Source organism: Danio rerio, chromosome 9 (genome assembly GCF_049306965.1).
Source record: "Danio rerio strain Tuebingen ecotype United States chromosome 9, GRCz12tu, whole genome shotgun sequence".
Classification (NCBI taxonomy): domain Eukaryota; kingdom Metazoa; phylum Chordata; class Actinopteri; order Cypriniformes; family Danionidae; genus Danio; species Danio rerio.
Window position 1 is genome coordinate 2585217 of NC_133184.1, and position 22222 is coordinate 2607438.

A 22222-nucleotide genomic window follows, 5' to 3' on the forward strand; every position below is an offset into this window, starting at 1 on the left:
TCAGCGATAAAGTAGGCGGGGCAATGGCGCTTTCTATACACGTCAAGTCACGTGGTTGTGCAGTAGCAGTGTTGATTGGCTATTTGATTTTGCTGTCGCAAAAAATAAATAAATATGATATATAATAAATTAGAGTAATATAAATAACAGATCTGACAACCATGAAAATATAGTTATGAAATAATCATAATTAAAATAAGAGCAGATATAATTAGGACTAAATAAATGCACAAATATATTAAACAATTATTGATGGATAATCAGTTTTATTGACAATATATTTATTATAGTGTTTATATATTTAATATAATATATTTAATGTATTTATTTTATTGATAAGAAATTTATTGAGATGTAATTAGGCTGTATTTCTATGGTTGAGAAATTAAATTAGGAATTTAAGACTTTTATTAAGGAAAATTATAAGGTGGTCATGGATACATAATTAAATGCTAAATAAATCTGGTAGTTAAGTCAATAAAAGATCACAATTACACAGTTACATAAATAAATACAATAACATTGCCGTTTTCATAGGTTGCTAAAGATTCATTACAATCTAAATTTAGCTGAAAGGCAGTGCACATTTACTGTTTTACGGGCTATATGTATCTTAATTTCATGCTATATTTGTTATTTTTAGGCTATATGCATTTTATTTTCATGCTATATTTGTTATTTTCGGGATATATGCAATTTATTTTCATGTTATATTTGTTATTTTCAGGCTATATGCATGTTATATATATTTTTATTTTATTTTATTTTTTATTGTTTTATTTAAGCAGGAATTTGTGGGTTTTTTATATGTATTTATGTATTTATTTCTATATTTATTTATTGTTTTATTTATGCAGGAATGTGTGTTTTTTATCTTTATTTATTTATTTATTTATTTATTTGCATAATTATTTATTGTTTTATTTATGCAGAAATTTGTGGGCTTATTAATTAATTTAGTTGCATATTTATTTATTGTTTTATTTCTGCAAGCATTTGAGGATTTATCAATTAATTAGTTTGTTTATTTGCATATTTGCATATTTATTTATTTATTGTTTTTGCAGGTTTCGTACTCCATAGAAAGAAAATTATCATAATAAGCTTTAAGAAAGTTATTATTCATTTTATTGTTAATAAGTTTAAGAGATTCACTGTTTTACACACAAAAAAAAACATTTATGATCTTTTGAGCCACCGTTGTCATTGCGTCATAAAGAAGCGCCGCTTTTGGTGGTGTTATGATGTTGTTTAGTCGAAAGCGCTAAGTTTAATTCTTAATAACACTTTGGTCGTATCGCTGGTGATTAAACATGGGCAAATCTTTTGCTAATTTCATGTGTAAGAAGGATTTCCATCCTGCATCAAAATCCAACATAAAGAAGGTGAGAGGGTTTAAGCTAGCATGCTAATACGCCTCGAGTGTAAACATTAGGCTGACTTTGTTCAGATCGAGTCATATTGTAGTAATGATATCATAATTAAATGTTTGCTAAATTAATTATATTAAGCAGCTTTCCCGTTAATTTATTTGATTTTGTATGTTTGTTTGTGAGGGAATTGCCCAAAAAAACTGCGATTCCAGCGTTACGGATGTGATACAGTAAAGACTTTAAACATAAATTCATAGAAAATGTATGTGTTAACAGTAAGTTATATTTAAACAAAAGTTTATATTTTCCCAAAAACAAACCACAGAGTTAAGGGATCAGACAAATATCAAACTGTAAACTTGTTTTATATTCTAAATGATGAAATAATTTTTGTAAATAATTTTTTGTTTATTTTTCCCCCAGTTTCTGTTTAACAAATAGAAGATTTTACCAACACATTTCTAATCATAATAGTTTTAATAACTCATTTCTAATAACTGATTACTTTTATCTTTGCCATGATGACAGTAAATAATATTTTACTATATATTCTTCAAGACACTTCTATACAGCTTAAAGTGACATTTAAAGGCTTAACTAGGTTAATTAGGCAGGTTAGGGGAATTAGGCAAGTTATTGTATAACGATGGTTTGTTCTGTTGACTATCGGAAAAAAAATAGCTTAAAGGGGCTAATAATTTTGACCTTAAAATGGATTAAAAAAAATTCAAAACTGCTTTTATTCTAACCGAAATTAAACAAATAAGACTTTCTCCAGAAGAAGAAATATTATCAGAAATATTGTGAAAATGTCCTTGCTCTGTTAAACATCATTTGGGAAATATTTAAAGTTCAAATAAAAAAATAAAATGGTGGCAAATAATTCTGAATTCAACTGTATATAAAATAAGCTGAAACAACCCAATTATTGAGCTTTGGTTTTGGGACAACTTAATTGTTTCAATCCACTTAAATTTGTGAAAAAATAATAGGTTATTTATGTAGTCCTAACACAAGTCGATTGTGTGTAACTGTTAATGCAGTCCCTATATTGTTTACCACACTACTTTGAATATTCGGTCTGAAAATGCATACAAGTATGCTAACAGTGTTGTTCTTTTATAGCCATTGGCTACTAAAATGATTTCCCTATCTAGAATTGGCAATTATTACTTTTTTCCAAAGTCTGAATGTGTGAATATAAAACCAACTTTACCCCAATTACACTTGGCTCTTTTTGTGTGAAATTAAATAAAATTGTCGGAAAACGGTGACAGAGACATTTTTTAGTGTTTTTAAAGTACTGCAAAGTCTACGCAAACAACTTAGAAAGGGTTTCGCTGTTTTGACGAAAAGACTTTTTTATAGCAAGGTTGAGTTTTTGCTTGGCATTGCTCTCTTCATTATTTTTTGTAGTTATTGTTATGTTCTTTTATAGCTCTTGGCTACTAATATGATTTCCCTATTTAGACTTGACAATTATTAAGTTTTTTATTGTCCGATTGTGTGAATATAAAACCAACTTTACCCCAATTGAAATTCGCACATCTTGTGTGACTTTGGTAAATCTAATAAAATAGTTGGAAAACGTTGACATTGAATATTGTTAGAGTACTGCAAGGTAAAAACCTACGCGAATGACTTTTTTTTTGACAAAAAATACTTTTTCATAGCAATGTCGGCGTTTTGCATGTTATTGCTCTCTTCATTATTTCGTTATTATCAGGTATGGATCGCAGAACAGAAGTTGACCTTCGAGAAGAAGCAGCAGGAGGAGCTGATGCAGGCATATGTGAAGGAGCAGGAGACTTACAACAACAGGTAGAAAATTAAATGTGCTGGAAAAGAGTTTAAATCAGGGTCTTTTCGATGTCACAGACCACCAAATATGACCATCCTCATTCATAAAGTATACACACAGGGTTCCCACGGGCCTTTTTCAGGAGAAATGTTCCAGTTTTCCAGTCGAGAAATTGTAAATCTATATTCTTTGGACAATTTGAGATTCATTAATTCGTTTTCCTTCGGCTTAGTCCCTTTATTCATCAGGGGTCACCACAGCGGAATTGTCTGCCAATTTATCCAACAAATGTTTTACGCAGTGCATGACCTTCCAGCTGCAACCCAGTACTGGAAAACACCCATGCTCACTACAGCCAATTTTGCTTATAACGCATGTGTTTGGACTGTGGGGGAAACCAGAACACCCGGAGAAATCCCATGCCAACATGGGGAGAACATGCAAACTCCACACAGAAACGCCAACTGACCCAGCCGAGACTCGAACTACATCACAGACATCAATTTTTTAATGATGTATAAAACATGAATCACATTCTGGTCATCTGATATTAAGCATGGATATATATATATATATATATATTGTGATCGTAATTGTTAAAATTAGTCGACTGCAAAGCTTCTCCGTACTGTTTGATAGAGCACTCGTACCCGGAAGCTGCTTTGCCTGATGTCACACTTAACAAGCGGATACTGTCTCTGGCTGTTTATTTATTTCAACCAGTCCCTGAATATTGCACTAAAAATGTCTGATTATTGCAGCCTAAAATCAGATTTTGCTTCAATGTTTCTGGCATTTCTTGTGTTGTTTGGCTGTGGAAATATACGCAAATATACACTTAGTTCTCCTTTATATTTTTGATACCAAGAACCACTGGTCTCTGTCATTTATATAAAAAGAAAACTGAGAGAAATAGAGAAAGTTTGTCTTGTAGCCATATAAAGCAAACAAATATGTTAGAAAAATCTTATTAAAATGTCAATTTTTAGTGTTACACAACGAATATTGTATATAGTGTAAATATAATGAATATTTATTCTTTGCAGGTCATGGAAATTCATGAATATGAATTATGAATAGATCATTACGCTTTTAAAAACATTTTAATGTCTGCCCTGGTGTGTTACTCCATAAATGTTTTTTTATTTTCATATAATCAGGGATTTGCCTGTAGTAAATTGATAAAATGATTTGGGTTTTTTATTTTCCAGACTGCTGATGGGAGATGATCGTGTGAAAAATGGCCTTAATTTTATGTATGAAGCACCTCCAGGAGCATCTAAAGGTTAGAGACTTGCGTTTCAACACTTTTTTTTTTTGTGGTGGTGGCTCATCCAAAATAATACATATATATTTTACATTTTTATTTATATTTAGATATAAAAATATGTATATGATACAAATTATAAATAAATTTAAATATCTTTTGTAACAAAATAGTTTTGAATAGTTTGTTTTTATCAATGTATCACATATACATAGTAAATATTAATAATACACACACACACATATTATGTCAAAACAAACTTTTATTTTGGATGCGAATAATCTTTGCCCAGCACTACTTTTTTATTTAATTTTTTTATTTTTATGACACAAATGTTATTAAACATACTATATCTGATTTGATGTATACCTTTTTTGTGTTTTTTCCTTTTGTTTGTTTCTGTCATCACCAACATCCTGCAGAGGAGACTAAAGAGGTAATGTCCTTTTATTTACATGACAAATGAAGGAAAATAATAAATAGTGTAACAATAATAATAAAAAATAATAACTTTTATTTGTAAAGTGCTTTTTCAAAACCCAGAGCGTTACAACAATAGCAAAACAAAACACACACACACACCTAATAAAAAACAAGGATTCAATACAGAGAAATAATATACCATAATAATAATAATAATAATAATATTAATATAAGACTCTGTTAACATAATAATAACAGTAATATATCACATTCAAACATTAAAAAATTTAAGGATGCAATATTAAATAGATGAAGAAAAAAAAAAAGAAAATTCTTAAGGCGGCTAATAAAATTGACCTGAACTATGTTACAAAATAATAACATTAATAAAAATTTTATTTCAGCCAAACTAAAAGAAATAATACTTTCACCAGACGAAGAAAAAAATATTAGGAAAATGTATAAACACTAATGCAAACGTTTTATTTTTTAGATTTTGTTACTGTTCCCCTACTCCTTCAGGTACAATGATCGGTCAGAGGCTTCAAATAAGTTTAAATTAATTTAATGAATCAAATGGATAAAGCATACAGAGCACTCTGGGCTGCAGAATAAACCCTTTTACAGTATGAGGTTTACATGTGGGCATTCCACAACACTCTCTAACCCTAGCAGCCAAGTATATATCCCCGATTTCCCTTCGGCTCCACCCAGGGGCACTTTAGTAAGAAAGATCCTCCTTCCAGATCAGTTCAAACATCAATTCAATCATTAGTTGTTAGGCAGAACAGCATATATGCACAGAAAAAGTTACGTATACACATGATAGAGCCTGAGAGAGAGTGAGCTTGAGCCCCTCCCGCACGTGACTGTTCCTGTAAATGAGCACACTCAGGAAGAAAAGATGCAACATTAAATTGATAACAAGTACAGTGGAGTTAGCTTCTCGGTTACCAGTCACGCAAAGGCAGAGCTGCTATGGAGCAAAATTACATGAGGTTAAGCACATAAGGTTACACATCAACATAAGTACATGCAAGTAGTTAAAAGCAGAATTAAACTATTAATGCAAGGATGAGTCTATTAATGCGTAGGATGAAGTTTAAATCATCAAACATTCCTTCATTACCAATAAACTGTTCCATTCAAAAAATAAATATATAAAATAAACAAGCCAACAAATAAATAAGTAAATAAATAAAATGTTATTTTTGGACTTTTACTTCACTGATCATGTTTATAGTGATAAAAAGCCATATTTATTGTTACATTCTGTACCTAACATGACTTTTTATGCTCTTTTGTTGTTGTTGTTGTTCATCTTCTTAGGGAGGAGAGTCAGAGTACAAGTTTGAGTGGCAGAAAGTGGCTCCTCGTGAAAAGTATGTTCATAAATACATGAATGAACAATGCTTTATCTCAAACTTCCACATTCACTGTACACTTTGTATTTCTTACTGATGTTATATTCCTTTTCTTAAGGTATGCGAAGGATGACATGAATATTCGAGATCAGCCTTTTGGCATTCAGGTGACCTTGCATTCAGAAATGTAGATGAGCAATTACTGCAGTAACACTTTGATTTAAGTACCAATTATTAATTATCACATGTAATTTAAGGTTTTATAGCAAGAAAGATTGTATGTAACATTAGATTGTATAGGAGTTGTAAGCTCAATTCATTTGGACCAAAGGTAAACAATTATATATTTTTGATTATTCATGCTGAATGTAATTTTCTCCATAATAAACAAACATTTAACTATGTTAAACTTTTTAAAGAAACGTTATGCTAGGTAGGTATACAACTAGAGTTCACTTGTTTATTTAAAATATGCGGCTAAGAAATAACTAAATTCAATTTTGTTTGGATGAAGCAAGCAAAAACTATTTTCTTTAGCATTTAGAAGTCATACATTTTGCTCACAATGGTCTCAAAAAATCCTAATTTTGAGTCGACGAAACCTGCAAAACCCTTAGTTAGTGAGAATTGTACTTTATAAGAAAGTGTAAATGTTAATTGGTCATTCACAAATGTGTAATGTGTTGTTGTTGTGTGGCTCTTCATTTGCTGTAGGTGCGAAACGTGCGCTGTATTAAGTGTCATAACTGGGGTCATGTGAACACTGACCGCGAATGTCCGCTGTTCGGCCTGTCGGGGATCAATGCCAGCTCCATGGCCGGAGATGAAGCAGGTACAGTGGTCTTTCATTATACACTTGAAGTCACAATGATTCACCCTCCTGTGATATTTATCAAATATTTCCCAAATGATGTTCAACAGATTCAGGAATTTTTCACAGTATTTCCTATATATATTTTTTCTTCTGGAGAAAGCCTTATTTGTTTTATTCCGGCTAAAATGAAAGCAGTTTTTAATTTTTAAAAACCATTGTAAGGTCAATATTATTAGCCCCCTTAAGCAATATTTGCTTTCTACTAATATTTGTCAACAGAATAAACCGCTGTTGTACAATGACTTGCTTAATTACCCTAACTTTAATTAACCTAATTAGGCCTTTAAATGTCTTTTTGCGTTACTAGTAGTATCTTAAAAAATATCTAGACAAATAGTATGTGCATTATGGTAAAGATAAAAGAAATCAGTTATTAGAAATGAGTTATTAAAACTATTATAATTAGAAATGTGTTAAAAAAAATCTCTCCGTTAAACAGAAATTGGTGGAACAAATGAACAGGGGAGCTAATATTTCAGGGGAGCTAATAATTCTGACTATATATGTGTATGTGTATATATATATATATATTGTTAAAGTCAGAATTATTAGCTCCCCTGAAATATTAGCTCCCCTGTTCATTTGTTCCCCCAATTTCTGTTTAACGGAGAGATTTTTTTTAACACATCTCTAATATATATATATATATATATATATATATATATATATATATATATATATATATATATATATATGTATATGTATGTGTGTGTATATATATGTGTGTGTATATATATATGTGTGTGTGTATATATATGTGTGTATATATATATATATATATGTGTGTATATATATATATATATATGTATATATATATATATATATATATGTATATATATATATATATTTGTATATATATATATATATATTTGTATATATATATATATATATATATATATATATATATATATATATATGCATGTATATATATATATATATATATATATATATGCATGTATATATATATATATATATATATATATATATATATATATATATATATATATATATATATATATATATATATATATATATATATATATATATATGCATAACAATATATATATAGCCACCACAACCTTAAGATACTCCTGGAGGTGCTTCATTCATAAAATTAAGGCCATTTTTCACACGATCATCTCCCATCAGCAGTCTGGAAAGTGAAACACAAATCATTTTAGAATTGTGTTAAAAACATAATCTTCTTTCTGTTAAACAGAAATATTCATATTTAAGGAGAGCTAAAAGTTCTGACTTCCACTGTATATTACATGATTCAAAGTGTCCCACTGCATGTTCATTGAGAGTTAGCTTTGCATTAGAGCTGATATGCACTATTAGACCTGAAGGTGGCGCTGCTGTCCAATAATACACCAATAAATTCTTTAATACCTGCAGAAAATGTTCACCCGGGTTATTTGAGGCAATCATCTGAACTGTGAAAGACATACAGGACTCTTAATGAATTTAATGAGATTATTCTCATTATTTCTTGAATTTTGTCTCTAAATTTAGTTTAGTTAATCTGATTTTTATTTTATTTTTATTATTGTTTGGTGCGGATTAATTTTTTTATTACATAGCCCTTATCCTCTCCCATATTGTGTATGTATACGGCGGGAAAAATAAGTATTGAACATTTATCTCAGAAAGGATACACGAGAAATCAAGCTGTAGAATGGCCCAGCCAATCACCTGATGTGAATCCAATAGAAGATATAAATTAAAAATCAGGTTTAACAGATCCCACAGAACCAGATTTTTTTAGTTACTTGCTCTAAAAGTAGCCCTATATGAACCAAACATCAGTGCTACATATCTGAACCCGTCATAACGCCAAAATAATACATTTTAAAGACATTTGGCAACCAAACCACATTGAAAAGTAGCGATGCTTGTACAGTAGTAGTGTAAACTTTCCAATACTTTACTCCCCAGTCAGTCTGTGTAGTTTTGTCCTCTATATCCTGTCCTATAAGCAGATCAATGTGGAGACACTACAGTAATATGTATGTTTCTGTCATAGATATCACTGTTGTGTTGCTGCAAAGTGCTATCATTTGTGTTTTGATTGGTTGAAAGCTGTAATATGGTCCAGCTGAGAGACGAGAGAGTTGATTTGTCTTTGTGCGTGCTTGTGTTAACCCAGCGCTAGCGTACATGTCTTGGAGAGGGGTGCACGGAGGGGGCCACGCATTATTTGTTCTGAAAGAGTGATTTTTGTCCTAACAGGTCCGTCGATGCACCCCTCCGAGTTAATGGCGGAGATGCGAAACAGTGGCTTTGCGCTGAAGAAATGTGTCCTTGGGAGGAGCAGCACCATGAGTGATCCGGCACAGGTAATCTGCACAAATATCAGCCATCATATCCATGTCTGGAGCTCAGCATGTGTTGCTGGAAACACCTCGGATTATTGAGCGGGTGATGTCCTCGAGGGGTCGACTGAAGCTCATGAGCGCAACGACTACAATTACAAAACATTTTACAGTGCAAGCGGTGGGAATCTGTAGGGAGTTCATGATCTGATTCTGGGAGTCACGATTAGATTCCAAAACAATGCTTGCACTATATGTTTTCCTGCTGTGCAAACGCATCTGTCCAACTTTACATTTGAACCAGGATTCGAGATTTTCAATTCAATTCAGCTTTATTTGTATAGCGCGTTTACAATGTAGATTGTGTCAAAGCAGCTTCACATTAATGGTCATGGTAAATTAGAACAGGGTAGTTCAGTTTTTAGTGTTTAAGTTCAGTTCAGTTTAGCTGAGTTCAGTGTGGTTTAAAATCACTACTGAGAGTCCAAACACTGAAGAGCAAATTAATCGATGCGTAGCTCTACCGATCCCAAACCATGCAAGCTAGAGGCGACAGCGGAGAGGGAAAAAACCTTCACCGATTGGCAAAAGTGGAGAAAAAAACCTTGAGAGAAACCAGACTCAGTTGGGCACGACCATTTTCATTTCTCCGCTGGCCAAACGTCTTGTACAGAGCTGCAGTCTCAGCGGCGAAGACTCGTCTGTCCGTAGAGCTTCACTGGAATCAGTCTGGGATTGAACTGCGGTGGTCATGGAAGTATTGAACGTTTATCTTAGAAAGCATACACAAGAAATCAAACTGTAGAATGGCCTAGCCAATCACCTGATGTGAATCCAATAGAAGATATAAATTAAAAATCAGATTTAACAGATCCCACAGAACCAGATTTTTTTAGTTACTTGCTCTAAAAGTAGCCCTATATGAACCAAACATCAGTGCTACATATCTGAACCTGTCATAACGACAAAAGAATGCTCCATGACCACCGCAGCAGCTGCTCAGGATACGGCCTGGTCCAGGATATGGAAACCTTGTGATCATCTGGTCTTGGATCAAATCAGTGACTCTGAGGGCCTCGGGAAGAGTATCCCCAGGTGGAAATGGAGAATAAAGAGAATAATTAGCGTAGCTGCTGTTCATATATATATATCACACAGTTACAATAAGAATTATTAAAACGCCTTAATTATTAGCCCTCCTGATTATTTTTTTCCCAATTTTTGTTCAACATAGAGATTTTTTTCAACACATTTCTAATCGTAATACTTTTAAATACTCATTTCTAATAACTGATTTATTATATCTTTGCATTTTGACAGTACATAAGGTTTTACTATTTTTCAAGACACTTCTATACAGCTTAAAGTGACATTTAAAGGCTTAACTGGGTTAATTAGGGTAACTAGGCAGGTTAGGGTAATTAGGCAAGTTATTGTATAACGATGGTTTGTTCTGTAGTCTATCGAAAAAATATAAAGCTTGAAGAGGCTAATAATATTGACCTTAAAGTGTTATTTAAAATATTAAAAACTGCTTTTATTCTAGCTGAAATAAAAACAAATAAGACTTTCTTCAGGAGAAAAAAAAATATAAGAAATAATGTGCTTCTCATGATTTTTATTGTTGCTTTTTAAATAAACACATACTCCAATTTTGGTTCTTGCAACACGTATCAAAAAAAAAAAAAGTTGAAAAAGCAAAGCATTTACCACTTTGTAATGTTGCCATTTCTTTACTTAACACTTAAAAGATGTTTAGAAACTGAAGACACTAAGTGATGAAGTGTTTCAGGTGTCCTATTCTTTCTGCAAACAACTTTTGTGCTTCAGGACTTTGTGGCCAGCGAGGAGGAAGAAGATCCTGAGGTGGAGTTCCTGAAGTCTCTGTCCACCAAACAGAAGCAGAAACTGCTCAGGTATTGTTCAGGATTTATTGCAGCTTGGTCATTATCTAACTGCTGCTAATGTAAATGGGTGTAAAGAAATAATTGTAATGTGTTTAATTCTAATAATAATATTGGCTTTTTTTTTTTTTTTAAATCTGTCATTTTAACTTTGTTTTGCAGTTTATTATAGAGCCAGATCAGTCTCAAAAATAATACATTTACAAAATACATATCTTACATGCAAAGCACAATTCATGTTGACTTTGTTTTATTTTATTTTATTGTTTTTTCTTAATTATTGTACTTTACACTATTTTGTATTATTATTATTATTATTATTATTTATATTTAATTTATTTTGTTTTACTTTATTTCATTTTTATATTTTATTGTACTTTTTTCTTTCATTCATTTTCTTTTCAGCTTAGTCACATTATTAATCTAGGGTCGCCACAGCAGAATGAACCGCCAACTTATCCAGCATATTTTTTATGCAGCGGATGCCCTTACAGCTGCAACCCATCACTGGGAATCACCCATACACACTCAATCACACACATACACTACGGCCAATTTTAGCTTACCAATTCACCTACAGCACATGTATTTGGACTTTTGGGGTAACCGGAGCACCAGGGAAAAACCCACACGAACACGGGGAGAACATGTAAACGACACACAGAAATGCCAACTGACCCAGCCGGGGCTCGAACCAGCGACCTTCTTGCTGTGAGGCGATCATGTTTCTCACTGCGCCACACTGTTGCCCCACTTAACTTTTATTTTACTTTATATCTGTATGTGTTTGTTTGTGTATTAATATGTTATCTAGCATATTTTAACGTAAAAGTTTAAAAGATACAGCTTTAAGGGTTTCCTATACATTAGCATGTTTTTTAATGACTTTTAAAACTTTTTTTTACTTGCTTTTATTACTTCTTGCACTTTATTTAATTTTATTTATATTTTTTTTTACTTTATTTTACTTTATTTATTGTTCATTTTTATTTATACTTAACTGTACTTCATTTTATTTTTTATATGTGTATATTATTATTTGAGTATTTTTTTAAATATTATTTTTGTTTATTTTTTTGAGTTATTACTTCTTGCACTTTATTTAATTTTATATATATATATATATATATATATATATATATATATATATATATATATATATATATATATATATATATATATATATAAATACTCAAATAAAAATATACACATATAAAAAATTAATTCAAGTACAGTTAAGTATAAATAAAAATGAACAATAAAGTAAAAAATAAATAAATAAATTATATATATATATATATATATATATATATATATATATATATATATATATATATATAATTTATTTATTTATTTTTTACTTTATTGTACATTTTTATTTATACTTAACTGTACTTGATTTTATTTTTTATATGTGTATATTTTTATTTGAGTATTTTTTTAAATATTATTTTTGTTTATCATTTTTTTGAGTTATTACTTCTTGCACTTTATTTAATTTTATTTATATATATATATATATTACTTTATTTATTGTACATTTTTATTTATACTTAACTGTACTTGATTTTATTTTTTATATGTGTATATTATTATTTGAGTATTTTTTTAATATTATTTTTGTATATATATTTTTGAGTTATTTTACATATTTTAATGTAAACACTAAATATAAATGTGTTAATAAAAAAACCTAAATCAAAACAAACTAACAAAAGCTAAAACAAACAAAACAGTCAATTTTAAAATATTATGGAATTTCAAATAATAATCTTATTTCCAACTGTATATTATACCATCTTGGGGCATCAAGGTGGCACAGTGGGTAGCACAATCACCTCACAGCAAGAGTCGGTTTGAGCCCCAGCTGGATCAGTTGGCATTTCCATGAGGAGTTTGTATGTTTTCGTCATGTTCGTTTAGGTTTCCCCCACAGTCCAAACACATGCGCTGTAGGTGAATTGGGTAAGCTAAATTGGTCGTTGTGTATGTGTGTGAATGCAAGTGTGTATGGGTGTTTCCCGGTGTTACGTTGAGGCTGAAAGGGCATCCGCTGTGTAAAACATATACTGGATAAGTTGGTGGTTCATTCCGCTGTGGAGAACCCTGATTAATAAAGCGACTAAGCTTTCTCAGTGCTAGATTTGGATATAGTACTCATAGGCTCATCCTAATAATCTTAATCTGCCTTAGAAAACTGGACCGTCTGGAAAAGAAAAAAGACAAGAAGAAGAAGAGTAAAAAGAAGAGCAAAAAGAAGCAGAAAAAGAAATCGTCCAAGAGTTCGTCCAGCAGCTCATCGGACAGCAGCGACTCGGAGGACGAGAAGCACTCTGCAAAAAAGGCCAAGAAGAAGAAGAGCAAGAAGAAAAAAGACTCATCTAGCGACTCGGAGAGTGACTCCAAACACACACATCCAAAACACAGCAGTAAAGGAGAGAGAGAGAGTAGAGAGAGGAGGAGAGAGAAAAGCAGGAGCCCTCAGCGGTGGAGGGATGAGAGAGAGAGAGGTAAGGAGAGATGCAGGAGCTCCAGCAGAGAGAGAGAAAGAGGGACGAGAGACCGGAGGGAGAGAGAGAGGGATGACAGGAGGAGGAGGGAATGAGGGAGGGGTAGAAGTGACAGTAGAGATGCGGAGAACACTGTAAAAACTGATTAGTCAACTTTACTTTAAAGAGTGAGTAAACCTGTTTCTTTTAAATTCAACCAGTTTACTCACTTATTTTAAGTAAAGTCAACTAATCGCTTTTAAAGCGTAATATAAGTGAGTTACCTAGTTGCTTTTAAAGCGATTAGTCGACTTAAAATAAGAGACGTAAACCTATGGCTTACAAAGCAATTAGTTGATTTTACTTAATAAAGTGAGTAAACCTGTTGCTTTTAAAGCGATTAGTTGACTTTACTTAATAAAGTGAGTAAACCTGTTGCTTTTAAAGCGATTAGTTGACTTTACTTTAATAAAGTGAGTAAACCTGTTGCTTTTAAAGCGATTAGTTGACTTTACTTTAATAAAGTGAGTAAACCTGTTGCTTTTAAAGCGATTAGTTGACTTTACTTAATAAAGTGAGTAAACCTGTTGCTTTTAAAGCGATTAGTTGACTTTACTTAATAAAGTGAGTAAACCTGTTGCTTTTAAAGCGATTAGTTGACTTTACTTAATAAAGTGAGTAAACCTGTTGCTTTTACAGCGATTAGTTGACCTTATTTAAAATAAGTGAGTAAACCCATTGTAACCTGGAATTGTTAAGTTAATTTAACTTAGGAAGTTTTTAAGTAAATAAATTATGTGGATAATTATAAAATTAAGACAAGTTAACTCATTTTAAGTAAAGTCAACTAATTGCTTAAAATTAGTGAGTAAACCCATTGCTTTTAAAACAGTTAGTAGACTTCACTTAAAACCAGTGAGTAAACCCGTTGTCCCGTTGACCCGTTGTTCATTTTATAATTATGCACATAATTTATTTACTTAAAAACGAAGTTAAATCCTTAATGTTTCCAAGTTACTATGGGTGTTCACTTTAAGTAAAGTCAACTAATCACTTTAAAAGCAACAGGTTTACTCACTTTATTAAGTAAAGTCAACTAATCGCTGTAAAAGCAACAGGTTTACTCACTTTATTAAGTAAAGTCAACTAATCGCTTTAAGAACAACAGGTTTACTCACTTATTTTAAATAAAGTCTACTAATCTCTTGAGTGAGTGAATCTATTGCTTTAAAACGATTAGTTGACTTCTCAAAATAAGAGTAAACCCGTTGTCTTAATTCTATAATTATGCACATAATTTATTTTCTTAAAAACTAAGTTAAATCAACATAACGTATTCAAGTTACCATGAGTGTTCACTTTAAGTGAACCAATCATTTTGAAAGCAATGGGTTTACTCACTTATTTTAAGCGATTGACTTTATTTAAATAAGTGAGTAAACCTGTTGCTTTTAAAATGATTAGTTGACTTGAAATAAGTGAGTAAACCTGTTGCTTTTATTACTTAACTTTAAAAGCAACAGGTTTACAAAAGTTTTGTAGTAAAATCAACTTATCGCTTTAAAAGCAACAGGGTAACTACATTGTTTAAGCGATTAGTTACCTTTATTTAAAATAAGCGAGTAAACCTGTTGTCTTAATTGTTTAATTATGCAATAAGCTGATTTAGTTCAAATAGTTAATTTCCAAGTTGCAATGGTTATATAATTTTTTAAGTCCGCTAATCGCTTTAAAAGCAACAGGTTTACTCACTTTATTAAGTAAAGTCAACTAATCGCTTTAAAAGCAACAGGTTTACTCACTTTATTAAATAAAGTCAACTAATCGCTTTAAGAACAACAGGTTTACTCACTTATTTTAAGCGATTAGTTTATTTTACTTAAAATAAATGAGTAAGCCTGTTGCCTTAAAAGTATTAAGCTAATTATGACAAGTTACGATGAGTTTAAGTTCAAAACTTGACGCTTTTAAATAATCACTTTTTACAGTGAGTGGAAATGAGAATAGCCGGATGTGAATGAACTGAAGCAGTCAGATTAAAGGAGGGAATCATAATGAAACTTCTGTCATCATTTACTCACCCCATATGCCATAAAAATATCTGTAAATCAACGTTTTTTTATGATTTGTGTTTTTTTTTCTCTCATTTATTTATGCTCTAGAATTAATTTGCGGGACTTTGAATTTTCCTCCAACCACTTTTGAGTTTAAAAATTTTGAAAAAGTGACTTTAATTGGCATTTTTAATAGTTTGGAGTGATATTGTCTGGGTTTGTGTTGTAAATTATGGTAAAAAAAAAACCTGGTAATGAACTGCTTGTATGTTTTCTGTCATTTTATTAACTTTCTTTATTATTTCGTATGCAATATATATTGTTTCAAACTTCTAAAATGTTAATAGAAATCATGTTGTTAAACTGCACAGTTGATTTCTTGACATTAAAAGTCAACAGTGCAGAGATCAACATCTCTTAATGCAATTCACAACTGTAAATATAAACAGGAAAAAAAAGGTGAATCACAAATTACAGAAACTGCTGTTTATTTACAGGTTACTTTTATGAGTTTCCATATTTCTGTAGGGTGCAATGGAAGATATTTTGACAAATGTTCAAACTCTGTAAACATTGACTTCCATAGTAGAAAAAGCAAATACTATTAAAGTCTTACAGGTTTATCTTAATTTGTGTTTATTAGAATAAAGAAGTGGGTTAAATGATGGCAGAATTTTTGGTTTTGGGTGTCCTATCCCTTTAATGTCATTCTTTAAATATATGTATAATAAAACGTGTTAGATAATAGAAATGGTTGCTATCGAGCTCCAAAGTTACCTTAGTTAAAGTCTTGTGCTATATTCCGTGTTATTATTATTAGCATTATTATATTATAGTTGCCATTGAGAAAAGAAAATGGAGGATTTTCAGTACATAATGACTTTAAAAGTGTTCAGTTTGGTGCAGATTTGGACTTGGAGACTAGATTTTTTTTTCATCTGAGCTTGATAGATGACGCTAAACTGCGTTTTTACAGAAATTAAACCTTCTCTGTTTGACAGACTAAAGAAAGCCATGAGGGTTTGGAGTGACATGAGGGTTAGTAAATGATGACAGATGCACTGTTCGGGGTAAATCATTTTCTTTGGGACTCTTTCAATAGTGCTCCATTTAAAGGGCATTTCTCCAGAAGAGGGCGCCATGAGAGTGGAGAAACTGAATTAGAGGAGGAATTAAATGATGTTTGATTCATTCTTCCAGTGTTTCAGTCCTCGTTCTACACATCTTCTGTTTTCTCCGAGAGTTTATCTCTTTGTAAATGTCATTTTTGTTTAATTCTGAGTCTTTACTAAAGGTTATAAATTCTACACATCATCTGAATTAATTGTTTTGCAGTTTGTTCATTTAATTTCAATAAACTATTATTTCTAAAGCTTCACCTTGAACGCGTTTATGCTCTTTATAATTTTAAAAATGCCTTAAATGCGGGTGTCACAATTGTGGACCATACGTGGATTCATTTGCCTCTAATCAGCCCCTGAATAGTTTCTGAAATAATTGTATTTGCATTTTTTTTTTGTTTTATTTTAAAAGCTGTTACCTTATAGTCATTGTTTTATTTGATATCCACCTTTTTAGCTGATCAATTAGTTTGTTGAATGTTGAAGTCTCGAGTAGTCAATGAAATCTAATTTATTTGTAGTTCTAGGTTAAAAATTCTAGGTTTGTTGTAAGTCAGCGTTGACACGAATGTGGACACACTCAAAGTTAGGTTACTATTATTATTATTATTACCAGTTTATCCCAACCAAAATTACAATTTTAACCCAATGGTTGGGTTTGTCAATATTTGACCCAATGTTGAGTTACAACAACCCCGTGTGCTGAATACAAAATTCTCCCCCATGTTTGAAAATTGATAACAACAACGCACTAATGCGTTTTTTAATTTTATAAATATTGTGTAGATTTAGCCTGTCGCAAAATAACAAACTCTTAAATCATTATTATTTAGCAATATTTAAATACACTCAAACCTAGCGTGGCGCTGATTTGTTTGCTTGTTAGCCTATAGGTAAAAAAACAATTACCTCACGTCACTTGAAAGTATAACAACCCGATAAATTTGATGTAAAGCATTAAATCATTAGCTGAGCTAATTCGTTGATGATTTATTATTATAAATATTCAATTAATGTGCAGACATGATCTGCGTTTGGAGGACATTCTCTGTCTGAGGGAGAGATGAAAGAGGAGAGCTGCGCGGGAAACTCGCACAAGCGTCACGGCGCATGAGTTTCCCGCGCTGCGGCCGGAGCGGCGCTCCTCTTTGATCTCTCTTTTATTACCGCGCGCAAACAAAGCTGACTTCTGCCTCGCGCTCAGTCAGAGGGCATTCCAGAAAAACCCGAACAAAAGGCCCTGAGTGACAGCGCTACTGTCCGCAACCCCAGGCGCATCAGGCCCTTCCAAAGGGCTGAAAAGCACTTAGATCTTGTCCACGAATAAGCTCCCGTTTGTAAATCTTAATAAAACCATATAATTGTAAAGCGTGCTCGTGAATGCCTTCACGCCCAAATAGCGCTCATTTCCGTAACACAAATTTTGAATTGTGTGCAATAAAATCGCTGCATCCTACATTAACTTTTAAAAGGCTGCGAGTTGTGTTCTGCACACCTGCTATTTGGGGAAAACATGGCCTAAATTGTTGCAGGTCGGAAATTGATTTTTAAAACCCGCGATATTCGATTTAATGATTTATATGCTTCAAATATTTTATTTTCGTTTTTATTTTTGGAAAATGTCAGGGTTTTTTTTCTCCACGAGGTCATTAAATGATAATGGGGCCATTTTCTATTTGTGTATTTTCTCCCCCTCTTCTTCAATGCTGCCTTTTCGGCACCGGCCACCACCGCACAAAAGGAAATGAAAATAATTTTAGTCTATTGCCTTCTGGTCAATTTACCTTGTAGCACAGAAAGCGTTTGGAGCCCTAACGAGTTCCCAGGCAGGGCTCGAGCTGTAATTATTCCGCCGGGTTTTCAGTGGGATCGGACGCTGCACTGGATAAACACAAAGAAGTCAGAGAGCATCCTTGAACCTTTTCAGTACAGGGCCACTGATATTCAAATAACAGCCAGGGACCATTTGACTGCGAGAGCATTTTAAATTCAACATTTGCATAAGGCCTCTCCCCGTTTCCCCATTTCAAAAGTGCCATCCAGAAAAGGCAAGAATGAAAGAAAGAAGGGGGGAAAAACTGTTCCCATAACACCAAATCAAGTGTAGCGTTTTATAAAAGCTAAACGACGCTTTATGCCTTCAGCCCTCTCTCGGATGGACATTTTCCGTTTGACATGCAAATTTAAGCAGTTAATTTGAGCAATTCAAATAAATATTCAGAGGCCCTTTGTCACCGAATCCCCTTGGAAAATGCGCGATAAAGAGCTGCTGAACAAATGATGTCTCGGAGAGTAATTAGATATTTGATAAGACACGAATCCCTAATCGCCAATACAAGACACATGGGGCTGCGATGTGCTCCAAGTCATAATTAATACTATTTAACAAGATTTTCATTTGGACAAAAATGCTTTCCGGGGCATTAACTATATTGATTTACGCCACTGGGGAAAACGAGTCTTTATTATCATTGTTATTATTTTATATGATGCGTTCTTTAATTTTTCTCAAATGTAAATAAATATTCGCATTAATTTCGCGCGGTGTCTGCGTTTGCCTTTTAAACAAATGCGATTTAGACTCGGGTGGATTTTGATGAAAACATTCGCATCAGACAACCCAAGCTTTAGATTTTAAATCCCTTTAATTACAAAATGAAAGCCTTATAAGCGTGACTTTATACAATTAAACATTTATATATTTTTTTAGCCAGGTAAAGGAAAGGTTAAATGAATTTTAAATAGCTGTGTAACATACATACTGACATCCACAAAGTGCGTCGAAAGGAAAGAAAATTCCCTGAATTTCAGGATCCACCACAAAACAGTCATAAGTAACATTTACAGGAGGGAAAAAAATAACATGATATTTTTGTGGATATATGTACACAGTTAGCTCAGCCAAAGCTAGGCTATTTAGTTCCTCTACCGCGCACTGATTCCACACCGAATGTCCACTCTTATTAAAATACCGAGCCTTTCCGAGACTTTGAATCGTCCTGAAAAGTGAGGTGTTTGTCTGTGCGGAGCAGAATTATAGCCAGTGTTGCACTGAATTCACTCTTTCCAATGCAAAAGTCTCAAGAAATGTCACATACTCCAGACCCGTTTCCTTTTCTTGATTCACCTTGGAGAGAGGGGGGAGAGAGAAACAAACGCTTTGAGGTCATTGTCGTAAAATCGCGCTCAGGACTCGTGGTGCGGAGACTGATCTTTGACCGTGACCCGTGGGTTTACACCCTCCAAAATCAGTTCGGGCGACTCGGACCTGGGGGTCTCCAGGTTGCTGGTGTCGGTGTCGCTGTCGCTTCCCTTTTTGCCTCCGCCTCCAGCGGTGTGTGTTTTGATGTGTTTGCTCAAGTGGTCGCTCCTCATGAAGCGCTTGTTGCACACCGGGCACGCAAACCTCTTCTCCCCGGTGTGGGTGCGCAGGTGCCTCTGGAGCTCGTCGGATCTGGTGAATCTTTTACCGCAAAAAAGCCAGTTGCACACAAAGGGCCTCTCACCGGTGTGCCACCTCAGGTGCGCTTTGAGGTGAGATGTTTTCCCGTAGACTTTCCCGCAGCCCGGGATGTGACAGCTATGAAGTCCTTTTCTCCGCAGGCTGGCGCCTGCAGGCCCAAGCCGCTCCGCCTCTTGGCAGTTCGGGCAGTCGCATGTGGCCCGCCCGGAGTATCTCCTGGAGGATCTGGATGAAGTCCCGATGCCAGAGCTGGCGCCCGATATCATGGCATTCGTGGCTGACGCGTCCGTGTATGTGGGAATCACAGTTTTGAACCCCTCCTGTGTCAACAGGTGTTGACTAGTGGACAGGAGGTGAGACGCGGTGGGGCTGATGCCAGTGGAGCTAAACGCGGAGTGCGTGAGGCTGGAGAAGTCCGGGTTGTAGCCGCTTAGCTGGGAGTGGATGGCTTGGGGGGTCCCGGAGTGCAACGAACTTTGCAAAGTGCCAGCTGGATTTTGCACTTCGAGCCACGAGCCCGGGTTTGTGTGCACGTCCCACCACGTGGACGCCCCGTTGGCCACATCGCCCGAAATAGTGGAGTGAAAGCCGGACTTGTACCAGGATTCGTACGGGTGCGCCATGCCGACGCGCGGGTATAAAGTGTCTGCAGAAGAGTGAACTTTGGAAATGAACGCAGACTGTCCCGAGTCCTGCGACGAAACGCTGGTTGTGTTGGAGAACAAGCTGCTGTATTCGGCGGAGAAAGCCGAGGAGGTCGGAGAGGTCGAGGCCAGGCAGAACGCGCTGTTGCCCGCGCCGGTGGTGGTCGTTAGTCCGGAGGTGCTTCGGCTTGTGGCGACTGTGAATCCAGGCAGGCTGGAGCCCAAATTGCAGCTCGACGAGGATCTTTTCCAGGGGTGAAATCCGCCTTTGGAGAACGCACTGGAGTCGGGGAGAGTCGTGAGGGGACTGGTGTTGCCAATTTTGTTGCAGGTCGCAGCCAGCATCGCTAAAGGGGTAGTTCCAAACCGCGGCTCTTCCTGTGTGGATGAAAAGTTTGTGCTCTTTACTAGACTATAAAACATAGCTGGCTTGTGTGAGAATCAAATAGTTTTACAAGTGTCAATGACTCCCCCAAATAAAACCCAAACATCGAATAAAGCGCTCAATGCGCAGATTCATTTTTATTAAAGAGTTGTCTAAAAAGCTTTAGAAAATAATTGTACATATTCATTATGGTAGCCATTTAATAATTGCTAACACATACTTAATTTTAGTGCTTTGTTATTATTGTATTTTTAACCAAGAAGTGACCTTTCTGCAGTACAAATTAACGTTATTTCACAGATTATTCATATTTTATCGAAGTTTTTTTATAATTCTAAAAAAACTCCCTTTTCTTCATAAAAAACAAGAGCGTTTTCTTGAATGGAAAACATTTGTTTTAAGGAATGCATCTAAAAGTTACTTGGAGGTTTGAATGCGAGCAAGCAATAGTGACATGCTAACAACAACAACGATAAAAGAATAATAATAATAAAAAACGTCGAATTAAAATATATCAGAATTTGCGCACTTACCCCAAGTATAGACGTAGCCATATCCAGGGCCTTTCCTAGACAGCTAGCTGAAGAACAATGACTCAGTGTTCCAGTGTGACTGCGGGACAGTGCGCTGAAGCTTTACTCTCTCTACTCGTGTTGTATAGTGAGCGCGTGCTTTGAAGTACAGCTGGCTGCAGTGCTCAGCCAATCTGCGCGCGAGACGAGGCGCCTCCAACCAATAAGCGACG

The 22222-nt window shown here is 34.0% G+C and overlaps 2 protein-coding genes across 13 annotated transcripts; one reads left to right on the forward strand and one right to left on the reverse strand.

Moving 5' to 3' along the window:
- Positions 1-1205: 1205 nt before the first annotated feature.
- Positions 1206-17242, forward strand: cirsr (corepressor of RBPJ and splicing regulator). Of its 11 annotated transcripts, none has more exons than XR_012385090.1 (12): positions 1206-1385; positions 3100-3194; positions 4386-4459; positions 4864-4877; positions 6194-6246; positions 6347-6395; positions 6943-7060; positions 9335-9441; positions 11248-11333; positions 13515-14878; positions 14929-15552; positions 15653-17242. XR_012385090.1 is itself a non-coding variant. In XM_021478817.3 (10 exons), the coding sequence occupies exons 1-10, from the start codon at positions 1314-1316 to the stop codon at positions 13924-13926; spliced, it is 1080 nt and encodes a 359-aa protein (XP_021334492.1). In that variant the 5' UTR covers positions 1206-1313; the 3' UTR covers positions 13927-17242. The 11 variants fall into 11 exon arrangements, 1 of the variants encoding a protein (XP_021334492.1); XR_012385091.1 differs by having other exon boundaries at positions 13515-14465; XR_012385094.1 differs by having other exon boundaries at positions 13515-14388; positions 15244-15552.
- A 2369-nt stretch (positions 17243-19611) lies between these two features.
- On the reverse strand, positions 19612-22129 carry sp9 (sp9 transcription factor). 2 transcript variants are annotated; one of them, XM_005167414.5, is made up of 2 exons: positions 22011-22129; positions 19612-21470 (listed from the first exon to the last, which is right to left on the reverse strand). In XM_005167414.5, the coding sequence occupies exons 1-2, from the start codon at positions 22029-22031 to the stop codon at positions 20172-20174; spliced, it is 1320 nt and encodes a 439-aa protein (XP_005167471.1). In that variant the 5' UTR covers positions 22032-22129; the 3' UTR covers positions 19612-20171.
- Between the last annotated feature and the right edge of the window lie 93 nt (positions 22130-22222).